We start from the raw sequence: 22,443 nt of genomic DNA, 5'->3' as shown, positions 1-22,443 counted from the left end.
GAGGGATTTATCATGAAACCCTCAATACTCTCCTTCGCCATTCACTGCAAAACAAAAAAATGAGTTGCCTCCTCTCACCCCCCCCCCCCCCCCTCCTTCTAGCAGTGCACTAAGGGCATTGGACAAACAAGATTCGAATTGCACATTTTGTTTCTATTGCCGTGCAAAGTGATATCATGAACTGCACAATTCATCCGTAAACATAAGTTTTGGTGATAGTTGTGTCCCTCCATCGGAAATCCTTCAGACCAGAGTGAAAATGTGGTGTACATGGGTACACATGTCCATTGGATGGTGAGAATGGACCAACAATGTCAGTGTGGACTTGTTTAGAGCATTGATTCAATGGAACACAAGTTTCAAGTGGAGCTGCAATGTGACAAGTTATTTTCTTGTGTTGAAATGCACTACACTGATCAGAAACACTGTGCTGTATTTCTCAGCTTTGGATGAAACAAAAGCCATTTTTACCAATTATTTACTGGCTCTTATTTCTGGATACGGAGGTGTCATGCTGGCAAAATTGCTGTCATGAAACAGGTATGTATAGAGTGTTAAACTGCCACACTACAGCTTTGCACTTGAATGTGGCATCCTGAAATGTTGAAGTTGTAGACCCAAAATAAAACTAAAGTTTTTGTAGAAGTTAGACAACTTTCAAGCCACAGCAGCATTTCTGATTCGTAACTTGCAGATCCACAGTGAACTGCAAGTCATCAGTTGTCTGGATGTCTGGCTCACCTGAAGCCCAGTAAGGTAAAGCTGTCATTAAACCAACAGTTGGTTTGAACACCAAAGGACTTTACTGTGCATGGTTTTATTTGAAATGGTTTGCTCTTACTTTCATCTGACCTCCTGAGTTGTCTTGCCCAGTTCTGAGTGGGAGGGGATGCACAATTGAATGCACACTCTGAACCATGGTACAACTTGGCATTTTTTCATTAATACAAATCACTGCCTGAGGTGAAAGAAGTGAAGTGACAGAAAAAACCGCTCTTGTGTATGTGATTAGTAAAACTGATAGATTGTCACTGACATCTTAATGAAGACAACTGTGAACAACTAACTGAAATATTTTGAAAAAATATAAAACAGTTGTGGTTAAAGTCATTCTTTAGACAAACTGGTTTAAAGGTATTTTTAACAAATAGCTGGAAAAAATGGAGGCTGTTACACTTTTTCTACAAAAGAACATAGGGAGGATGTAGAGAATAGTTAATGAAAGCACATTTATCATTAACCTACACATTTTCAGTCGCCCTAGTAGAAAGACCTGTACAAAACTCCTAGGAAGTTATTGTGTTGAATAAAGTCAATGAACTGATCAAAATCTTCCATCCAATCTCTTGTAGACCACTGTGGTGTTTTAACTGGAGACCTTAGAAGTTACGCATTTGCACATGATGGTACTACCACTGTACAAATCATCTGAATTCTACACGCGCAAATGTGATATGTTGAAGTATGTACTCCTATCATTGCAAACAATATTGAGATTACTCAGAATGAACAAAGTAGCAGCCACTGTAAGAAACACTATTATATTTTACATCAGATATGCTGTCCAATATGCCCCTTTCTGAGCTCATATTTATCAAAACACACTGATTCACTGGGTACTCCTCCATGACTGGAAAAAAGTGCACAACCTTTCTGTTTTCAAAATGGGTAAAATAATACATTCACAGCATTGCAGACCAATACCCTTAATATTCTTCTCAAGCAGAATCATAGAGCACATTTTAAGCTTGCTTAAGGAATCTTCACTGATTTTGTTCAAGTGAGAAACGATTCATTCTCCATCATAATTTCTAGAAATTTGCAAGTGCAAGTGGGAGGCATACTCTGCCTTCCTAGATTTTGGTAAGGTGTCCTATACTGTAGTACACCATGGGCTGATAACCTATACTTGATCGCACAGAGCACCTAACAAGAATATGTTTTAGCTCAAGCATCTCAAGGACTACTAATTTTTACAATGTGCACAAATATTTGAAGTGTGTGCTGCTAATCATGTCACATTATTCGCTGACGTGATATCACCTCCAGGAAATTCAGACACTATTTCCCCATAACGTATCATGTGTGGCTCTCTTTAAATGTACCAAGTGATGTGGTTCAGTGGTTAGTACTCTCAACATGCATTTGGGAGAATGACTTTCATTCATGTGCAGCCACCCATGTTTAAGTTTTCCATAATTTCCCTAAATTGCTCCAGGTAAATGCTGGGATGGTTTCTTTAAAAGGACATTGCCGATTTCTTTCCCCATACTTGAAACAATCCGAGCTTATGCACGATCTCTAATGACTTCAGTGTCGACAGGACATTAAACCTTAATCTTTTTTTTTTTTTTTTTTTTTTTTTTTTTTTTAATGTGTAAAAATATAATGCCCAAAAGGGAGAGAGAGAAAGAGAATACTCTAATATACATAACTACAAGCTCAGTAGTAAGCTTCCAGAGACTGAAAATCATTTATATATGTAGGGTCAAGGTGTGGGTCACACTGTGATGATAAATATGTAATAGGATATCTGATGCAACCCATATTACAACAAGGAACAAGATAGCACAAATCATGTTTCTGGCTCATTTCTCTTCATGAGGTCTTCTGAAGAGGATGTTACAGTGGTGTACCAGTATCTAAAGTTCAAACAACTGAAAAAGAAATACAAGTACTGGGTACACCTGTACAATGCTTTTAATATCAAACATAATTTGGCTGAGGTGTTTCATCAGCTCTCTCAACACAAACATGAATTCCACAGAATAAGTCCAAACAGTTTACACTTTTTTGAGCCAATAATATCAGCCATTCTGACAAAACACAACACAAAATTTTGACTTTCTATTTCTTCTATTGAGAATGTAATTTGGTGAAAGTGTGTCAGTGATATTAAAAAGGCCAACATCAAAAGTTTATTTTTATTAAGACCACCTGGTATGGTACTTCAGTCTGCGAAGTACATATATAAATAATAGTTAAAAGTTTAAAAACTCCATCTCTTCAATATCTTAAGGTAGAATGTGATTTGGTTTCAGAGTTACTCACAAGAAATATTTCCAGATTTGAAGCTAGATAAGCCACCATCAATGTTGTAGAAGTGGCAGATAGATTCTGTGTAGGGATAGATCTTCTGTTTGAAATGAAAGCAGCTCATTATAAAGAGAGAGATTCCAGTGTCTCCTCTTGTTTTCAACCAGGTGCTCATTCAAAAGTAATGGGAATTTCCCCTTTAGAGGACTTCTACATCTGTTACTAAGTTTGTTGAAATCAGGGAGCATGGACCGAAAAAATATCCATTCAGCATCAACAGCTGATGACTCCTGATGTCTTCTCATTTTGTTAAGTTTTTTTAGTTTCCAACTGTCCAGAAAATGCTTTCTCGGCATCATCACTCTTGTTGACTTCATCTGTTCTTTTGAGGGGAGGTGGATGTACTACCACTTCACATTCAACCAGAGCACTTGTTTCTTCTGACACTTGACAACTTTCCACATCTTAAGGATATGTAGTATACAGCACTGCATTGAAATCGCTATACTGTCTTCATTTTCCTCAAGTGGAGTTATGTGCCCAGAAGAAGAGGACCGCTTCATGTATGGGTGAAGAAATGAGAGACCCTGCATGTTTAAATGTACTGAAACTGGGACTTGCTCAATTTCTACACATGCAGCTGATCCTTTCAGAATCTTAAACAGTGACTCCTTCCTTTCAGTTTTGAATAAAAATAAGGATTTAAAAATGATGGTACCGATTCCACACCAAGTTCTTACCTGTTTCTTTAATTTCTGTTGCTATCTTCCTCCATCCCAAGCTGGTCACATCTGCCTTTGAATACTGTTTCATTGTGTAATCCTGTAGACAAGTTTATATAAAAGATGGATGAAAAACATGATCTTCGTGCTGTCCTCTTGTGCAAATGACACACTGACTATATGCAGCACAGGAAGAAATGCACAGACCAAAACAGCCTTCTAACCTGAAAGCACAAGTGTGAGAGAATGCTTCAGCTTGTATCAGCAGAAACTGAAAAAGACAAACATGAGCCAGCTCTGGACAAAGCATTGCACATGGCCATAGTACCCAATGAGGGGTTCATCATAGCTGGTTGCAGCCAAATGTGAAAATGTATCACATACTTGCTCAACATGGGAAAGAGGCATGGCTCGCCTTCCAGCTTTAAAAGCAATTTTGATATGTCAGCTGTAGTTTGTATGCAGCAAATATACCTTAAAATTCACAGAACATAAACTGTCCAGCAACAACATTTTTCAATGCAAGCTTTTATAAAATTATAAGATTCCCCCCCCCCCCCCCCCCCCCAAAATAGTTTCCTCAAAACCGAATGAAAAAGATTGCATTATGGGGAATACTTGAAACTGAAAACAGTGGCTTTTAATTTTTTTTTCATGAAAAGTAAATGTTTTACTGAGAAAACTAAATACAGAAGTGGATCTAGCTTCGCTTCATCTACATAAAACAATTTTTTTGGGCACATCGGATGACTTGAAGTTTACCCTCCCTGTGTATCATAAGATATGAGTTTGTGTGGAGTGACCAGTGGGACAATGCAATCACTGTTGTATCGCTGCCATCCCAGTGTGAAACCAGTTAAGTCACTTCCACCTTCTTTTTAAAGGCCCGTCAGCTGATGCGGTGTCATATTGCGTGTCCCACTGCCTATCGTATCACATAAGTGTGAACTGCGCCTATGACTACCAAGTAATACGAAATCATGAAAATCATACAAGACATTATTGCCAAGCAGGTTTGGATTACTGCTCCAGCATTTAGAGTTCTTATCAAGGATGACATCAAACCAATTTCGAGGGGGCCTGTAGGATCATAATGGATCAATGCATCTCATAAGACAGATTAGCAGATATACTCGGGGAATGTAATTGATTGTCTTTCAAAGATAGTCAAAATTGTTCTTGCAAAACCCTTTTCGATAAGTCCAGAGAACCAATATTTCAGAAAGACCATGTGTTCTCTTCATAGTATTTCTCACATAGAAATGATGAAAAATAATATAAAGATTAGGGTGTATAATTATAGCTTTCCTTTGCTCTTTATGTGAAAAAAATGAGACGTCACACTGCAAGAGACAGATCATCTGCCCATTAGATACCTTCAGGAGGTGAAGTTCTTTGTACTGCTGGCACACACAAAAATCAAAGAAACTATCCCAGCTTTCTAGATTGGTCCCCTTTGTCCTCACATCTAGCGGGCTCCTCTCTCTGCGTAGTTTGTGTGACCTATTAGTCCTTTATAACCTTCCCCAATCTTTACCCCATGAAAGGAATTATTAATTTCAATAATTCCAAATCCTAGGATAGCTTCCTATACTTCATTGTGTGTTTTTATTATGAGAAAAGGAAGAAGATTCCAGGTGACCTCTTGTAAAGTTAGAAGTGTACTTTTACTTCCCAGAAGCAAGATTACTGTTATCACAATTTCCATTTTGTAGTAACTGATGTCAATGATATTTATAAGCACCCCTGGGATAATATGACAAAGAAAACAATCAATTTTTGACAAAATAATTTAACTGAATCTATAAAAAACCTATTCATCAAGTGGCAGCAAAACACACACATAAAAGGCAGTTGTAATTAGGCAAGCTTTCAGAGCCAGTGGCTCCTTCACCCCTCTTCCTTCCCCTTCAACTCCACTGCCTGAAAAAGGACCCACTGGCTCTGAAAGCTTGCCTAATTACAACTGTCTTATGTGAGTAGATTTTTTTTTATCTGCCCAGTTAAATTCTTTTGTTAATAGCACCCTTGGATCATGACATTCGTGCAGTGTAATGCACGGAAAAATGCCCACATTAAACTAGTGGTTTTTTTTACAGCCCTTATTGTAGACCAGTTTATAGGAGAATTTATCTGAAAAAAAGTTGTTTTCTGAATCTGAATGACTGCATTAACCTACTTAATCTTTTATAAATGATTGTTTCTTAAGAACACAAACACATTCTCCACAACAGTCCACTGATTAGTAGATGAGACTGAAATGACATGCGATGTTAAGCTGCAGAAATGAAGCATAAGGTCTCAATCAACTCATGGTTGCAGATATTGTGAACCACAAAGTTTTTTCTTTTAGGTATCTTCCAGTTTGAGCGGCAATGTATAGCCTGAAATAAAATCACCTTTTATTCACTACTATTCAAGATCTAAAATTTGCTTGTACAGTGCCTTTTGACATCAAGAGTAACAGGAAATATCATTTCCCAAACTGTTAAGTTTTTTTCCCATCTAATGAGAGGCCCTGGCATAAATAACACTATTTGTATACAGAGGTCAACTTTTCCCACGTACAAAGTGTGTCAGAATTCTAGCTGTAATCTGTCCATTTGTCCTTGGGAATTTACGTTTCACCACAAGCCAGACAGACTATTGTTTGCCTTCCTGCAACATAAGAAAAGCTCTGTTCTCTATGGATGACTGGCAGGCCTTTGCGATTGTCATCCCCATGCCACATATATGTGTACCACATTTATGAGCATTCTGTCAGGTGAAGTCTTGGCCTGTAGATCATCTATCTTTTATGCCCTATTCACTTTTATTAATTAAAAGCATTGTCAGATATTACAATAGTTATTTTGATACCCTTACACTTTAATCAGAATGTCAATATCCATAATTTATTGACTGGATTATGAAACCCTTGTCAAATAGTGACATAGTGGCTTGAAAAAGTCCAAAGATGAGCTACAAAAGTTGGCTCAGTTTTGTGTTCAGAATGTGACTATAGCAGAGATGCTTAAACAGTTCCAATATGAGGCTAAGAGAGATATCTTGCACAATGCACTGTAACAAGATTGTATAACTAGAATCCCATTTTCAAATGTTATCACCTCTGTTATATACTAGCCATGTAAGGACTACAGTAGTAAAACTAGATTAGTGTGCACTATGCTCATGAATGGAGCTGGGTGGAGGAAAGATAATATAACTGATACTATGAGCCCTCCATATGTAGCTTGTGAAGTATATTCTACATTTACATATGCACTCCACAAGTCGTCATACTGTCCATGGCTGAGGGTGTGTAAAATGACTGACCGTGTGTCTCCACATGAGCCCTAATACATTGTATCTTACCTTTGTGGTCCTTAGTTGATATGTATGTTGGCGGCAGTAGAGTCATTTTGCAGTCAACTTTAAATACCAGTTCTCTAAATTTTCTCAATAGTGTTCCTTGAAAAGAACGTTGCTTTCCTCAAGATTCCCATTTGAGTTCTTGAAGCATCTCCATAATGTTTGCCTGTTAGTTGAACCTACCGCTAATAACTCTAGCAGCCTGATTCTGAATTGCTTCAATGTCTTTCTTTAATCCAATCTGGTGCAGATCCCAAACACTTAAGCAATTCTCAAGAATAGGTCACACTAGCTCTCCTTTACAGATGAACCACACTTTCCAAAAATTCTCCCAATAAACTGAGGCTGACCATCCACCTTTCCTACTATAATCTTCACACGCTTGTCCAATTTCACAGTGCTTTGCAATGTTACACCCAAATATTTAAACAATGTGATTGCATCAAGCACACTACTGATGCTCTACTCAAATTATGGTTTGTGTCATCTAGTATTCTCCTACAGTCACTCAATTTCGACACCTTTGCGTACACCACATCGTCATCCGCAAACAAACCTATCTGACCAGGTACCAGTCTAAGTACCTCCAAATTGCTGTGGTGTGTGTATTAGCTCCAAAACCTGGAAGTAGTAGAAATTTACCTTCAGATAAATGTTTCTTCTGCAGTCAAATAATATTTTAGTATCAGCAGACTCGGTAGCACTACTTAACAATTTAATTAATGTGCTGTATTTTAAGTGTTTAAAATGAAAAAATCTAATTGGGTAATTATCACAGACATTAGCCATTATTCCCCTTGGTGAAGCATTTCCAACTTCAGTGACATGAAGCATTTAAATCACTATTACGTTTTTCGATGCTTGGTATGAAACAAAAAAAATCTAGTTACACACATCTAAATCTATATCTACATGGCTATTCTGCATGTCACATTTAAGTGCCTGGCAGACAGTTCATCAAACCATCTTCACAATAATTCTCCATTATTCCACTCTCGAATAGCGTGCAGAAAACACGAACACCTGTATCTTTCCGTGCTAGCTCTGATTTCCCTCATTTTATTATGATGATCCTTTTATCTCTATGTAGATTGGTGTCAGCAAAATGTTTTCGCATTCGGAGTAGAAAGTTAGTTATTGAAATTTTGTGAGAAGATCCTGCCACAATGAGAAACGCCTTTGTTTTAATGTGTCCACCCCAAATCCTGTATCACGTCTGTGACACTGTCGTCATTTCTTGATAATACAAAATGTTCTGCCCTTCTTTGAACTTTCTCGATGTACTCTGTTAATGCTACCTAGTAAGGATCCCACACCGCGCTGCAGCACTCCAAAAAGAGGATGAACAAGGGTAGTGTAAGAAGTCTCTTTAGTAAACCTGTTGCATCTTCTACGTGTTCTGTCAATAAAATGCAGTCTTTGGTTCGCCATCCCCACAACATTTTCTATGTGTTCTTTCCAATTTAAGTTATTCATAATTGTCATTCCCAGGTATTTAGTTGAATTTACAGCCTTTAAATTTGTTGGTTTATCATGTAACAATAGTTTAATGATTTTAACACTCATGTGGATGATGCCATACTTTTTATTATTTAGGATCAATTGTCAATTTTTGCACCATACAGATATATTTTCTTAATTGTTTTGCAATTTCTTTTGATCTTCTTGTGACTTTAATAGACCATAAATGACAGCACCATCTGCAAACAACCTGAGATAGCGGCTCAGATTGTCTCCTAAATTGTTTATGTAGGTAAGGAACAGCAGAGGGTCTGTAACACCAACTCAGGGGTCACCAGAAATCACTGCCATTTTACTCAATGAACTTCCATCAATTACTACGAAGTGTGATTTCTCTGACAGGAAATCATGAATCCATAAGTGAGACATATTCCATAATCACGCAATTTGATTACAAGCTGCTTGAGAGGTACAGTATCAGAGGCCTCCTGGAAATCTATGAACAGGGAATCAATATGAAATCCTTTGTCAACACCACTCAAAATTTTGTGTGAGTAAAGAGCTAGTTTTGTTTCACAAGAACCATGCTTTCTAAATCCGTGTTGACTATGCATCAATAGATCGTTCTCTTTAAGGTAATTCATAATGTTCAAACACAATATATGTTCCAAAATTCTGCTGCACATTGACATTAATGATATGGGTCTGCAATTTAGTGGATTACTCCTATTGCCTTTCTTGAATATTAGTGTGACCTGCACAACTTCCAGTCTTTGGGTGGATCTTTCGTCAATTAAGAGGTTGTATATTATTGTTAAGTATGGAGCTATTGCATCGGCACTCTGAAAGGACATAATGTAAGATAGTCATTATCCTTTTCACTCTCTACAAGTGGATAGTATGGTGGGTGGCGGTAGTTCTCTTCATTGTTGTTTCATACATCTGAAACCAACAAAGTAAAACAGAAGAATCTGCTTTGTACGTAAATTATAGTTGTATTGGTGATCAAAGGTGGACAATTTTAGGCTCATCAGAGTATTCAGTTGCTTTCTCGGCCTGTTGCTTTCAAGACTGTTAGCACTGCACACTTTAAATAAGTGGCTATAATCAAATTTACTGAACTATTTTCCACAATATTGTTGCAGCGTCATGGCTTCTGATAGTGCTACATAACAAACAGTCAAGTGACACATCATTAGAGCATTCAAACTCAAGTCAAGTGTGACACACGAAACAGGGGTCTGATTACAGATGCTGCAGTTTCTCAAGAAAACACTGCAGCAGCTCTGTGCACATGTTGCAGCTGTTTTTGATACCAGCAGGATTTAAAGTCACTTAGTCTTGTACAAAAAGGTCTGCATTATTCAGGAACACACATTTTCAATAACTTGCCAGCAGCCATAAAAAAGCTTAACAACCAATCAAATTCAGTTTAAGAGAAGCCTAAAGGACTTATTGGTGGCCAACTCCTTCTACTCCATTGATGAATTTCTCAGTAAAACCAACTGATTTGTGAGTGTGTGTGTCTATATATCTAACTACTGCACCATTTCACTGCGGTAATGTGTTCATTGTAAATAAGTATTATAGTAGTTGTATTACACGTTTATTACCTTATAAATAAATTAAAAAACTTTTTTATTTCAAATACAGTGCATTAGTATTTGTAAAATGTCTCTTTCATATAGTGTTCATTGAAAAAATGATGATCATTCCACTTGGGACCTGTGGTATGGTACTTTAGCTAATTTGTTTTAGCTGTAAATATTTGTCATGTATTGTTGTTTTTCTGACATGTTCTACATCCTGGAAGACCACCTCACTACGGATCAGTCAGAATGAAAGTAAAATCCATCCATCCATCCAGTACTTAGTATCCTTGGTTCCTTATGTGCAGCTAGTCTATAGCTCATTGTTGGGTACCACATTAAAGGATTTCAGTTTATTGTTAGTGTGGCAATCCAGAGTTTTCGGTGTACTGAGAGTTTACTTTTACCCAGCACTTTCACCACAAATAAAGTGTTATAAATGGAAGTTGATAACTGTAATATCTTTAACATTTTGAAAAAGGAACAAAAGACTATAGTGCAGTTATTTCCCCATTTAACTAATCACCTCAGTTCATATAATACTGAACTATGGTTCTATCGAAAGAAAAAAAAACGATGTTTTAAAAAGTTATTCATAAATATTTCTTATCAGTTGGCTACTGATATTATTTAGTTATTTCCTTCTTGAGATAATGACAGATTCCATATGGAATAGCGTAAATGATATTTCCTTCAGTGTCAGGTATACAACTATCACTTAGCCTGTAAGTTGGAGCATTGTATATGTACACAATATCTTTTACATACTTGCATCAAAAGTACTTCAACTTTGACAGTTTATGCTGTACATTATTATGTATTTATCCCAACATGATCAAATAAAATTGGAAGGCAAAAAAGTCACCCAACTGTCTTTCTCCAGTACATACAGCTGTTTTTGATACCAACAGACTTAGTATCCTTGGTTCCTTCTGTGCAGCTAGTCTATAGCTATTATGTGTGGCACATAATTATATACCACATACTTCTGAAAATATCTCCAATCCATGAATCACAAATTGAGCAAGTCAGTAACATGTTGGTCCTCCTGTGGCCCTTAAATAAGCAGTTACTCAGCTTTGCATTGATTGACAGAGCTTCTGGATGTTGTCCTGAAGGATATCACACCAATTCAGTCCATTTGCCACATCAGATTGTCAGAATCCTAAGCTGGTTAGAGGGCTCTGTCCATAATGCTACCAACGTTCTCAATTGGGGAGAGATCTGTGAAATTGCTGGTCAAGATATGGTTTGCAAGCACAAAGCCACGCAGCAGAAAGCCTCGCCATGTGCAGGCAAGCATTATCTTGCTGAAATATAAGTCTGGGATGGCTTGACACGAAGGCAACAAATCAGAGTGTAGAATATTGTCAATGTAGTCTGTGCTGTGTTGGTGCTGCAAATGACAAGACAACTGAAGAGGTCCTGCTATGAAAACAAATGGCACCCCAAACCATCACTTTAGTTGTAAAGCTGTATGGTGGTCAACAGTCAGGTTTGTATCCCATTGCCGTCCGGGATGTCTCCAGACACATCTTCAGCCTGGGATCTAATTTTCTGGGATCTAATTGTCTTGGCAATGTGTTCTGCTTCAAACTAAGCCCCAATGACCAGTGAATATGTGTGTGATGATGGCGGCCTGACAACCAAGAGTGATGGTCTGGGATGTCATTTCTTTTCATAGCAGGACTCCTTTGGTCATCATCCGTGGCCCCCGCACAGCACAGCAGTATGTCAACAATATTCTATGCCTCATTTTGTTGCCCTTCATGGCAAGCCAGCTTGGGCTTACACTTTAGCAAGATAACACCCACCTGCACACAGTGAGAGTTTGTCTTTATGCTTGCCAAACCCCACCTAGGCCAGCAAGGTCGCCAGATCTCTCCCCATTTGAGAACTTTTGGGGCATTATGGGCAGGGTTCTCCAAACATCTCATTTTGAAGATCTAATATAGAAGTTGTCTCGCACTATATAGTGGAGATACTGTTGCAGATAGGCACAAAAAAAAAAAAAAACTCTCACCATTATAGCTTTCGGCCATTGAGGCCTTCTTCAACAATAGACATACGCGACAGCAGTCTCAGGCAACTGAAACCACACTTGTGGGTGTTTTTGTTGTGCCTATCGGTGACTCAGCATCTCCGCTATATGGTGAGTTAGCAACTTTTCTTCTCATAAGATTCCATCCTGGATTTTCCTTTGTTTAATATAAAAGTTGGACAGAATCTGGCACAATATCCCTCAGAAGGAGATGCAAGAAATCTATCAATCGATACCAAGTACAATAACTACTTCCACAGAGGCCAGAGATGGACCAAAGCGTTACTGACTTTCTCATTTTGTGAAGTTCTTTCTCTTTAATAACTCATTCAGTTTTTCTGGAATTGTAATCATTTGTTCGTCTGTACATGTACATAACATCAACCAATTGAGTCTCATTCAGATAATTACTTTGTGGTACATCCTATTTTTGTCTTATAAGAGTGCATATTCACCCATTAATTACATAACTGTGAAAGCTGTAACATTGGCCAGTACGGTTTTAAGTTACAAGTTACTTTTAAGGGTATTCCATAGAAATTTCAGTTTGTAATCAAAGTATCTCCTCTGAAAAAAAATGCTGGAAGCTAGAAAAGTAGTAACATGGAAATTAGTAACTCCAGACCACTACTTAAAGTACACTATCTGCCCATACAACTGGCCTGCAGGGCACTCTAAAAATTAACTGACACCAATGTGTTGAATGCTTTAAATTTGTTTAAGTGTATATACTCACTGACACAAAAAGTGTATATACTCACTGACACAAAGGCTGGTATGGTTTGTTCAATGGATTAACAAGTATGAAGGGAGGAAGATCACAGTGTAATGTCCCATCGACAATGAAGTCCTTAGAAACACACAAGCTTGGGTTAGGGGAATAAGAGAATTTAGGGAAACAAAGGAATTCTAAATCTGGAGGGATTTAAATTAGTAGAGATTTAAGTTACTGTCCAACCAAATGCGAGTACAGCATCTTGACCATTGCATTCATTCATTCATTCACACTCACTCATTGTGTTCTATATAGCCCATCAAGGAGGAGAGTATTCAGAAATGTGAAATGACTCAAGGTAGACATTAACATGAGACAAAGGCCTCACAGAAACTTAATCTATATACCGTGTTAACAATGAACTAGCATTGTGCTGCTTAATGCTATTCACACATAATCATCTAAATGTGCTTGACTACATTAGTAAGGAATCTATCACTCTGAAAAAAATCTGCTGTCTCCTCCATTCTGCTACATACCTGCTGTTTATCTGCTATTAATAGTTTAATATTTACTTCATGATGATGGTATTCTTCAATGAAATTTTTTTAGATACTGTGTCCTATTTATAATACATTACTACTTCTCATACAACTCTATAACAAACACTATACAAGTGTTTAGCCTTTCAGTCAGTGAAATCAGACAATTTGTTGAAAAAGAGCTTAATGAGGCATGGCACCGGGTTTGGCTTAACAAGTATGGTTGTGTATGTTTGTCTTCCTATAACAGTTTACAGTATCACTCCTAGGTAATCATGTCCGTTACTAGTCTTTATCTGAAATGCAAATCACAATGCAAGAGAATCTGTTTTGGATAAAAAAAACTAGGAGTGGAGAGTCATCTTATGAGCCACGAAAAGTCCTAGCACTCAAAAGAATTTGGCTATTAATGTTGTGGGCAGAGGTGCAGCCAACCACTAAATTCTCTATAGCTAATAGTTTTATTAATATGAAACAACAGAGCTGAAGTCCGTCCCCGGTAACTGAGGGGTCAGCGCGACATAATGTCAATCCTAAGGACCCGGGTTCGATTCCCGGCTGGGTCGGAGATTTTCTCCACTCAAGGACTGGGTGTTGTGTTGTCTTAATCACCATCATTTCATCCCCATCGATGTGCAAGTCGCCAAAGTGGCGTCAAACCGAATGACTTGCACCAGGCAAACGGTCTACCCGACAGGAGGCCCTAGTCACACGACATTTACATTTTAATAGGGCTGAAGATATGTGGAAAAAAGGAATATGGTTATATCTTGAGATCAGCTTCCACAGATTTTATTTTCTTAGCTCACTGCCATATATTCCCTTAACGTCAGCCCTATCCATTCCTTTCTTTTGCAGTTGCAAAAAGTAGCTTGACTAATGACATCAGCAAAATCGGGACTAGTGCAGCAGGGGATACAACCCGTCGGCTTTGGACAATGACGGCACAAGTGGCCAATCGAGAAGCGATTCTTCTTAGTGTTGTAGCTCCCTTCAGTGGCTGATAAGTGTTTTTTGACTTTTTAAAAAAAAAATCTCACGAGATAGAATAAACAGATCCACTTTATTAAGCAATCAGTAAAAAAACTAAACTGAAACATAACAGCAAAAGCGAAAATGGTAAACTGCTCTCTGGCGGCTTGTGACGTCCTTGTCCAAAGCCGACGGGTTGTATCCCCTGCTGCACTAGACCCGCAAAATCATTCACACACTCGAAATTAATCTAGAGCCCTACATTTGGAGTGAAACTGGAAAAAACTGCAATGTTTTGCCAAAACAGCATGCTTACATAAGAAAATCTGGAACTTTGGCTTACCAATGCAGCTAGCACTTACTTCAGGGGTGAGTATGTGGACAATGACAGCACAGACAGAACATCAATTTTAGGTACGTGATGTTCCAGTTCCCTGTGTTGCTACAGCTCTGAGCTAAATTGTTTTTCCTCTGAATGGTGATGTTCATTAGCACTCCATGTTGGCTCACATAAGGCACTGATGGAAAGGCTTCTACAAATTACATAAAAATCACGCTTGGTTTTAAAAAATATAAAGCAAAGACTGCATGGCCAGAAAGAAGAAAAACATTGCCTAAAATTAATTTTGACAATTTCTACTTTTGGAGTTACCTACATCCACTCATAACAAGTTTTACCATTCTTCAGTTTCACATCATAGTTCTCTCAATAAACTTATATGCCAGAACTGGCCCCCTTTCATTAACTACTTTTGTATCATTCTATACTTTCACTTATGAGAAACTGTTGCGCATATGTTTGTAACAAACAACAAAACTTGCCCTCTAATATGAGTGTTAATTACTGACATGGAACTGTAATGAATAACATTTGAGATATGGAGGAGAAACTTGTATGGCTTTACTGACTAGAAAGATGTGGAAATTAACATTATTTTGAATAAGACATTATTAACTGTCATCATTGCAGGATCTTATAGCGCCCAGCTGTCAACCTTGCTCCAAATAACAATGACTTTACTACAAGACAGTAACTGAAGTCAGAATGAGATGATAAAATACATTTGAAATTTAGATTGAGATAAATCAAGTAAATCTGTATTGTTAAGTTGTTCCAGGATGAAATAGAAGAAATTCAAGTCAGTGGCGTCCAAAACTATGATTTTCTGAAGTATCTACCATCAGATAGAAGTCTTACATTATTTTCCAGATCAGATATAATCTCACTAATGACAGTGTTACTCCCATTGTTCAAACGTTTGCAAAAGACACCAGTTGGTATCTCCATGAAAAAAAAAAAAAAAAAAACAAACAACAACAACAACATACAAACAAAATACTCATAAAAAATGCGGTAAGCCCACTGTACACTGTCAAAGCATGCCACAATGAAAATTTTTGCCGTTTGGGGCAATCATCAGTAATCAAACGATTTTTTCCCCTGCCCTTTATCTTTTCTGGCAATGATTTATAAATTACATGTGAAAAATACCAAGCTCCTCCATGATTCTGATTCTCGATTAATTGAAGTCCCCCTTCAACTGGCTTTGTGAGTCAGTTCAAAAGAAGGCTAGGGCACACCACTTAATATAGCACTGAACCTAGTATAGCACTGTGGTATTCAAACCAACCTTCAAGCTGAGGCCGGCTTTACCCATCTTGCAGAAAGCATGCATTGGTTACTGTGTATTATCAGGATACATAAAACACACACACAGATTAGTAAACTTCTGTCATATACCTACTGAGCCATAAAATAAATTTCACTGTTTTATATGTCATTTTCTAATTTATTCACATCTGACAAGGTTTGTTTCTCATCTTTACATAATACAAAACAATATAAATAGAGTATATATTGCACTATTACTAAACAGACAGCTCCCACAATCTGTTAGAATGTTCAACTGGCAGAAAGTTATTTCCCATCAACACTTAACTTTTACACAGCAAATTTTCATGTTACTCAGCTCAACTTTTTCTTTCAAAAGTATCCTCCAACAGATGACAAATTTCCTTTTCTTAACACAGATTGCGATGATTTGCAAGTTCCTCTTTTTAAATAAAAATCAAAACTCTCAATTGGCAAACTTTTTGAACAATCACATGTCACATGACAACAAATAAATAAAGCAACTACAACAGGACCTGCAATAACAGAGGAACTGGAGTTCAAAAGGATCATTTCTGAAGTATTTTTTTTAGTCATCTGAACCTGATTCTGACAGCTGCAAATCCTCATTCAGAATCTTGGAGAACCCTGAAAATTGTCCATTGGTACTATTGCCACCACCACTAGGAAAAGATTGGTGACCAGCTGAAGGTTTAGTCTCCGTTTCACTGTCTGACTGATCTGGAGAACTGTCACTTGATGATGACTCTGAAAGCGAGGGGAGCGATGACTGTTGGCCCATGTTTTCTTGCTGAGAAGATAAAGGTGCTGGTGGGGAGACTGTATCAGTAATTTCATCCAGACCAATAAGTGGTAAACTGCTTGCTGCTGATGCTGCTTGATTTGAAGTCTGGGTTGGACTACGTGAATGGTGTGATGGCGATGGATGCAATGGTGAATGACGTGGTATAACTGTTGATAGTGATGAAGCCATCTGCTGTGCACGCAACAAGCTGCTTCTCTTGTTAAAACCTTCTGTCTCTGAGCGAGTTTTCTTCAATTGTAAATTACTGCTCAGTTTCTCCAGTGTCACTTTTCCGGTTTTTCTATCAATTATCAGGACACATTCTTTCTGGTAAGGGCGGTATGAGCCTTTATATACAGTATGGGGAGTGCCTGCACCATCTACATGGGGCACTGTTACGGTCACTTTCTGATTTTCTTCAATCGCAACAGCTGCGTCTTTTGAAACGTCGACACTAGCTGGCTTGAAGTCATACCGCAAAGTATGGAATGATACAGATTTATCATTCATGAAACTGCGGCCCATTTTTAATTCTTTCACTTCAGATCCTAAAGCTAACTTCTCAGCAATCGTTCGATTATCTTCGCCTGCGCCGTTGGCACGAGACATCCGGGCATTTTGCTTTCCTGGTGGCATCTTTTAAGCTATGACATTTATACTACTTTCACAATATGTTAAATGTTTCCAAAAAAAGTCGCTTTAAATTTCGCACTTTGAAGATCTCAGCATGCTCCTAGTCACCCTTTCGGGCCCCCGTGAAAACAAGTTGAATTCTCATTACTCACTTTCTCCAGCGTACTACCATCAAACTTGGTTGCAATACACCAACTGTTGCACAGGAATGCACGCTTCTCAAGTAAAACAGCAGCCGTTGCATGCACGGAAACTCTCGAAAATGACTGACATACGAAATATTTGCTCAAGAGTTACAAGACTGTGTGCACCACTGAAACACACGCAACAGAAGTTCCGTAATAGCACATAAACATCTGCCTAAAGATGAGTTCAAAGATTGGAAGCGTTGCTGCAATTATGCAAAAGAACGCCTCTAATAAAGGGACTGTTATATTTTTACATGGATCAGGTAAATAATGTTTACAACTTAACTTTCTCCTCGGCACTTATCGGTTGATTCACAGTGGGCATCACGGTGACGCCGTCGTACTTTAACTTCCCCGTAGTATCTTTGATCACAATATCGTAATTTTGTAATGTGAAATAAGTATGTTATTTGTGTTGAGTAGCAGTATTGTTTTGAGAGATACGCAGTCCGTATCGTTAAAAAAATATCGACTAAAGTTTTTCTGTTGAAACTGCGACACTGACCAAATAGTCAGGAGCAGAAATACATGCAAGCAAAATCCCGTAATGTTTTGTAGTTGAAAAATAAAGAAATAATTAAAGCAACATGACATTAAATATACTTAAAAGTGTAGTCACTTAGTGTTAGGCATTCATTGTCTAACCTGTTGAAGAACCCTAAAAGTATCAGAGCTATAAAATCGCGACCATGTAGCCTACGGATTGTACCAGGGAAATGTTAGTGAATGAAATTTATGGTATTTCAGCCACAAAATACATTTAATAATCAAAAGTTTCTAATAACAGTATTTTAATTACATCGCACTGAGTAGTCGTGAATGCATGCTTTTAACCAATTTTTTAAGTGGTAACGTCAGACTGCTCACCAGAACTAAAATTCGACAACAAATTACATTAGGAGATTAGATAGATTACCAAAACTTAGTATTTTCTTCATGGCTGTAATATTTAGCAACTATAGCATATATTTTTCAGAATAAAATTCAGTGGTCAGTTGCAAATATATATTTTTATTATGCTTTACCAGTTTCGTCAAAATAATTTGTCAAGTTCTCTAGCTTAGTATTGGTTTTGCAGATGTCAGTATCTTCTTTATAGAAGCATAGTGCCAGGGTATGTCCAGAAATCTAGGTGCATATTGTGTGTAATTACAGTAAACACAGATTGACAATTTACAGTGACTGAATCATACTTATGTAACTATGTACAGATACATATAATTGAGTCAGTTAATGTAAATTGGCAGTCTGTATTTACAATAATCACATACAATGTGTACATTTCAGGACATACGATAGCATTATGCTTCTATGAAGAAGATATTGACATCTACGAACCCAGTACTAGACTTGAAGTTGACAAACTAATTTGTTGCAGCTGGTAAAGCATAATAAAACAATATATGAAAGAGACTACTGAATTTTATTCTGAAAAATTAGTTAAAAAGCAGTTAGAGAGTTTTGGGACAGTTACATCAAGCTGCCACAGATGATGTGATTGCACCCAGAGCTAATTCTTCTTTTGTACTGAGCTTGATGTAAATGAGACTCTAGCACACCTACTTCCTTTAATTTTTTTTACAAATTTTAACACATTTCACAGCAGTGTACATTCTTAACATAATATGAAAAGGAGTTAGTGGAAATGTTATGGGACGTGGAATGACATTCTTTTCTGGAGAACAAGTGAACAGAACATGAACACCACTTTCAGTCTGCAGAATAGGACTGTAAGAATAAAGAGAAAAAATAGTAATTGGGCTTATTATAAAAGTCTGTTCTATTTTTTTTAATGTAGCAAATGAGTTCATTTACCAGTCAGTTAAGCACATCCAGGTTGTAGAATTAATTTTTCACTCTACAGCAGTGTGTACACTGATATGAAACTTCCTGGCAGATTAAAGCTCAATGTGTGACTGGGACTCAAACTCAGGGAGCTTATGCCTTTTGCAGGCAAGTTAGGTACCCAAGCACGACTCATGGCCCATCCTCACAGCAATTTCTACCAAGGAACAAAATTTTAGCATAAATTGCCTAACACAATTAAAGAGATCTAAAAAAAACTTGAAAAAGCATTTAGAAAGTACCTATTAAATAATAAATTTTCTACAGTTAAAGCCTACTTTGACAACACAGAGTAGGGTTTTGATAAAAAAAATGAAACAAATAAATTATAATAAAACATCTCTGTCATTTCACAACACTTTCACACTACCGAATAATATCTTTTGGTTCTTTAATTTCTTCTTCTTCTTCTTCTTCTTCTTCTTCTTCCTCCAGAAAATCTTTCACTAGAGTTCTAATACTAACAATATTAATATCTTCTATCTTAGTGTTGTCTTATTTATGTATTTGTGTTCAGCCATTCAACACAACAATATAGGACATGTCAGATACATTACAAATATAATTTATACATATATAAAACATTTAGAAACTTGGACCCTCAAGAAACAGAATGCTGCAAAGGTGTGTGTGTGTGTGGGGGGGGGGGGGGGGGGACAGTTTCCGTTCCTCTACAATACAGATAGCCATGTACTGTAGGCGCAGCCATGTTCTAGGGGTACCAGTATCAGTGGAGAGGCAAAACTAAACTGTGTTTCCTAAAAATGGGCAGCAGCCTTTTCAGTAATTACAGGAACAAGAGTCAGGATGATTGACAGATCTGGTGTTGTAACATAGCCAACATGGCCTTGCTATTATGGTATTGTGAGTGGCTGAAAACAAGGGGAAACTAGCTGATATTTACTCCCAAGGGCATGCAGCTCTGTTGTGTATTTAGATGATGATGCCATCCTCTGGAGGTAAAATAATCCCCTTTTTGGATCTCTTGGTGGGTATTACTCAGGAGGATGTTGTCATCAGAGGAAAACAAAACTGACTTTGTATGGTAAGATCCTATAATGTTAGATTGTTGAATTTGATAGGTAGGCTAGAGAATTTATAAAGGGAATTGGATAGGTGGAAATTAAATATATTTTGAATTAGTGAAGTGTGTTGGCAAGAAGAGCAGGACTTCTGATCACATGAGTGTAGGGTTATAAATACAAAATCAAATGTAGGTAATGCAGGAGTGGGTTTAATAATGAATAAGAAAGCGGGAATGCAGGTAAGCTACTATGAGCAGCATAGTGAATGCATTATTGTAGCCAAAATAGATGTGAAGCCAACATAAACCACAATATACAAGTTTATATACCAAATTACCCAATAGATGATGAAGGAACTGAATAATATATGATGAGAGAAAAGTAGTTCAGGTAGTTAAGGAGACAAATATTTCATTGTGATGGAGACTGGAATTCAATAGTAGGAAATGCAAGAGACAGAAAAATGGCAGGAGAACGTGGGCTCGGGGAGGGGGGGAGGGAGGGGAGGCAGAAAAAAAATCCTTACTTTAAGTCAGTCACTGTCTCTGCAAACATAATGTTATTTTTCGAAAAAACGACAACAAAAAACAAACAATGAGGCAATTGCTTGGTAAAGTTTTTCAGAAAGCATAATTTCATCATCGCTGATACTTTGTTTAAAAATCTTGTATTCATGGAAGAGACCAGAAGAGCAAATAGATTGTGTAATGATGAGACAGAGAATTTGGAACCAAATTTTAAACTGAAAAACATTGCAAAGGGGGCTTGACCATAATTTATTGAGTATGAACTATAGGTCGAAACCAAAGAAGTTGCAGAAAGGTAGGAACTCAAGGAGATGGGACATAGATAAATTCCAAAGAACTATGAAATAGGATAGACTGCTACTCACTGTGAAGATGACCCGTTGAGTTGTAGACAGGCACAATGAAAAGACTGTTACAGTCTTTTTGTTGTGCCTGTCTGCAACTTGTTGAGTAGCAGCATATCTTATTCCATATGTTGTTGTTATTCCAATCCTGAGTTTCCATAGTTTTATTGTTCTTATAGCATGTTTTTGAACAATGAAGACTTTGTTCTTAAAGATGAGTTAACTCAGAACATTATTCTATATGAAATTGTTGAAGAAAACTACGCGAAACATCTTAACTTACTGATTTGTCTCTTCCCAAGATCTGCAATGATTCCAAGTGCAAATTCGGCTGTACTGAGTTGTTTTAGAAGTTCCAAAATGTGCTTATTTCAATTAAAATTCATCAATAAGGACATATAAGAAGTTTGAACGTTCCACCCTGTTTATTAGTTTCTCACCATGTATTGCACATATCGTTGGTGTAGTACCTCTTAGATTGCAGATCTGATTAAATTGTCTCTTTTTAAAATTGAGAATGAGACCATCCACAGAAAACCAGATAATGATGCTCTTAAAAACTTTGTTTACAATTTATTCTGTTGATGTATGTATGCCTGGATTGACTACAATACTAGTGTCATCTCCAAAAGTAATTAATTCTGCTTCTTGTGTATCACATGGAAGATTGATTACGTATCATACATGATTTCTCCCCAATCAGAACAATCTCCCCTGATTTCATTGGTTCAATTACTAAGTACAACATTCTTCATTCTTTTGTTTGGCTAGGACATTATCTATTAATTGGCTATACCACAAATTCCATAAAACTCAGTTTATTTAGGAGAATATTATGATTCACACAGTCAAATGACGTAGATAGGTCACAGAAAATACCATTCATAAAAAAAAGGGACGGTCATTCCACTTGGGATCTATAGAAGGTACATTAGCTCATTTGTGTTAGTTGTAAATATTTGTCATGTTTTATTGTTTTTCTGACATGTTCTACATCCTGGAGGATATCCTCATTATGGATCAATATGAATGAAA

The 22,443-nt window shown here is 37.2% G+C and overlaps 2 protein-coding genes across 6 annotated transcripts in view; one reads left to right on the top strand and one right to left on the bottom strand.

Moving 5' to 3' along the window:
• Window positions 1-16,198: 16,198 nt before the first annotated feature.
• Window positions 16,199-18,075, bottom strand: LOC124795046 (ELL-associated factor 2-like). Its single transcript, XM_047258832.1, has one exon. The coding sequence runs from the start codon at window positions 17,480-17,482 to the stop codon at window positions 16,631-16,633; it is 852 nt and encodes a 283-aa protein (XP_047114788.1). The 5' UTR covers window positions 17,483-18,075; the 3' UTR covers window positions 16,199-16,630.
• LOC124795047 (lysophospholipase-like protein 1) overlaps window positions 17,613-22,443 on the top strand; it is a 66,637-nt gene continuing 61,806 nt past the window's right edge. The window contains exon 1 of one of the 5 annotated variants that reach the window (XM_047258835.1): window positions 17,613-17,930. Coding sequence is in view for 2 of the 5 variants with exons in the window: in XM_047258833.1 (XP_047114789.1) it covers window positions 17,846-17,930 (85 nt within the window). In the remaining 3 variants the exon portion in view is untranslated. Of the gene's footprint in view, window positions 17,931-18,252; window positions 18,406-22,443 lie in introns of those variants that run through there. The other 4 variants (XM_047258833.1, XM_047258837.1, XM_047258836.1 and 1 more) reach the window with 4 other exon arrangements.

The sequence above is a fragment of the Schistocerca piceifrons genome, chromosome 4, assembly GCF_021461385.2.
Source record: "Schistocerca piceifrons isolate TAMUIC-IGC-003096 chromosome 4, iqSchPice1.1, whole genome shotgun sequence".
Taxonomy (NCBI): Eukaryota; Metazoa; Arthropoda; class Insecta; order Orthoptera; family Acrididae; genus Schistocerca; species Schistocerca piceifrons.
Note: the sequence above shows the minus strand (reverse complement) of the source record. Positions and strands in the feature narration are given on the sequence as shown.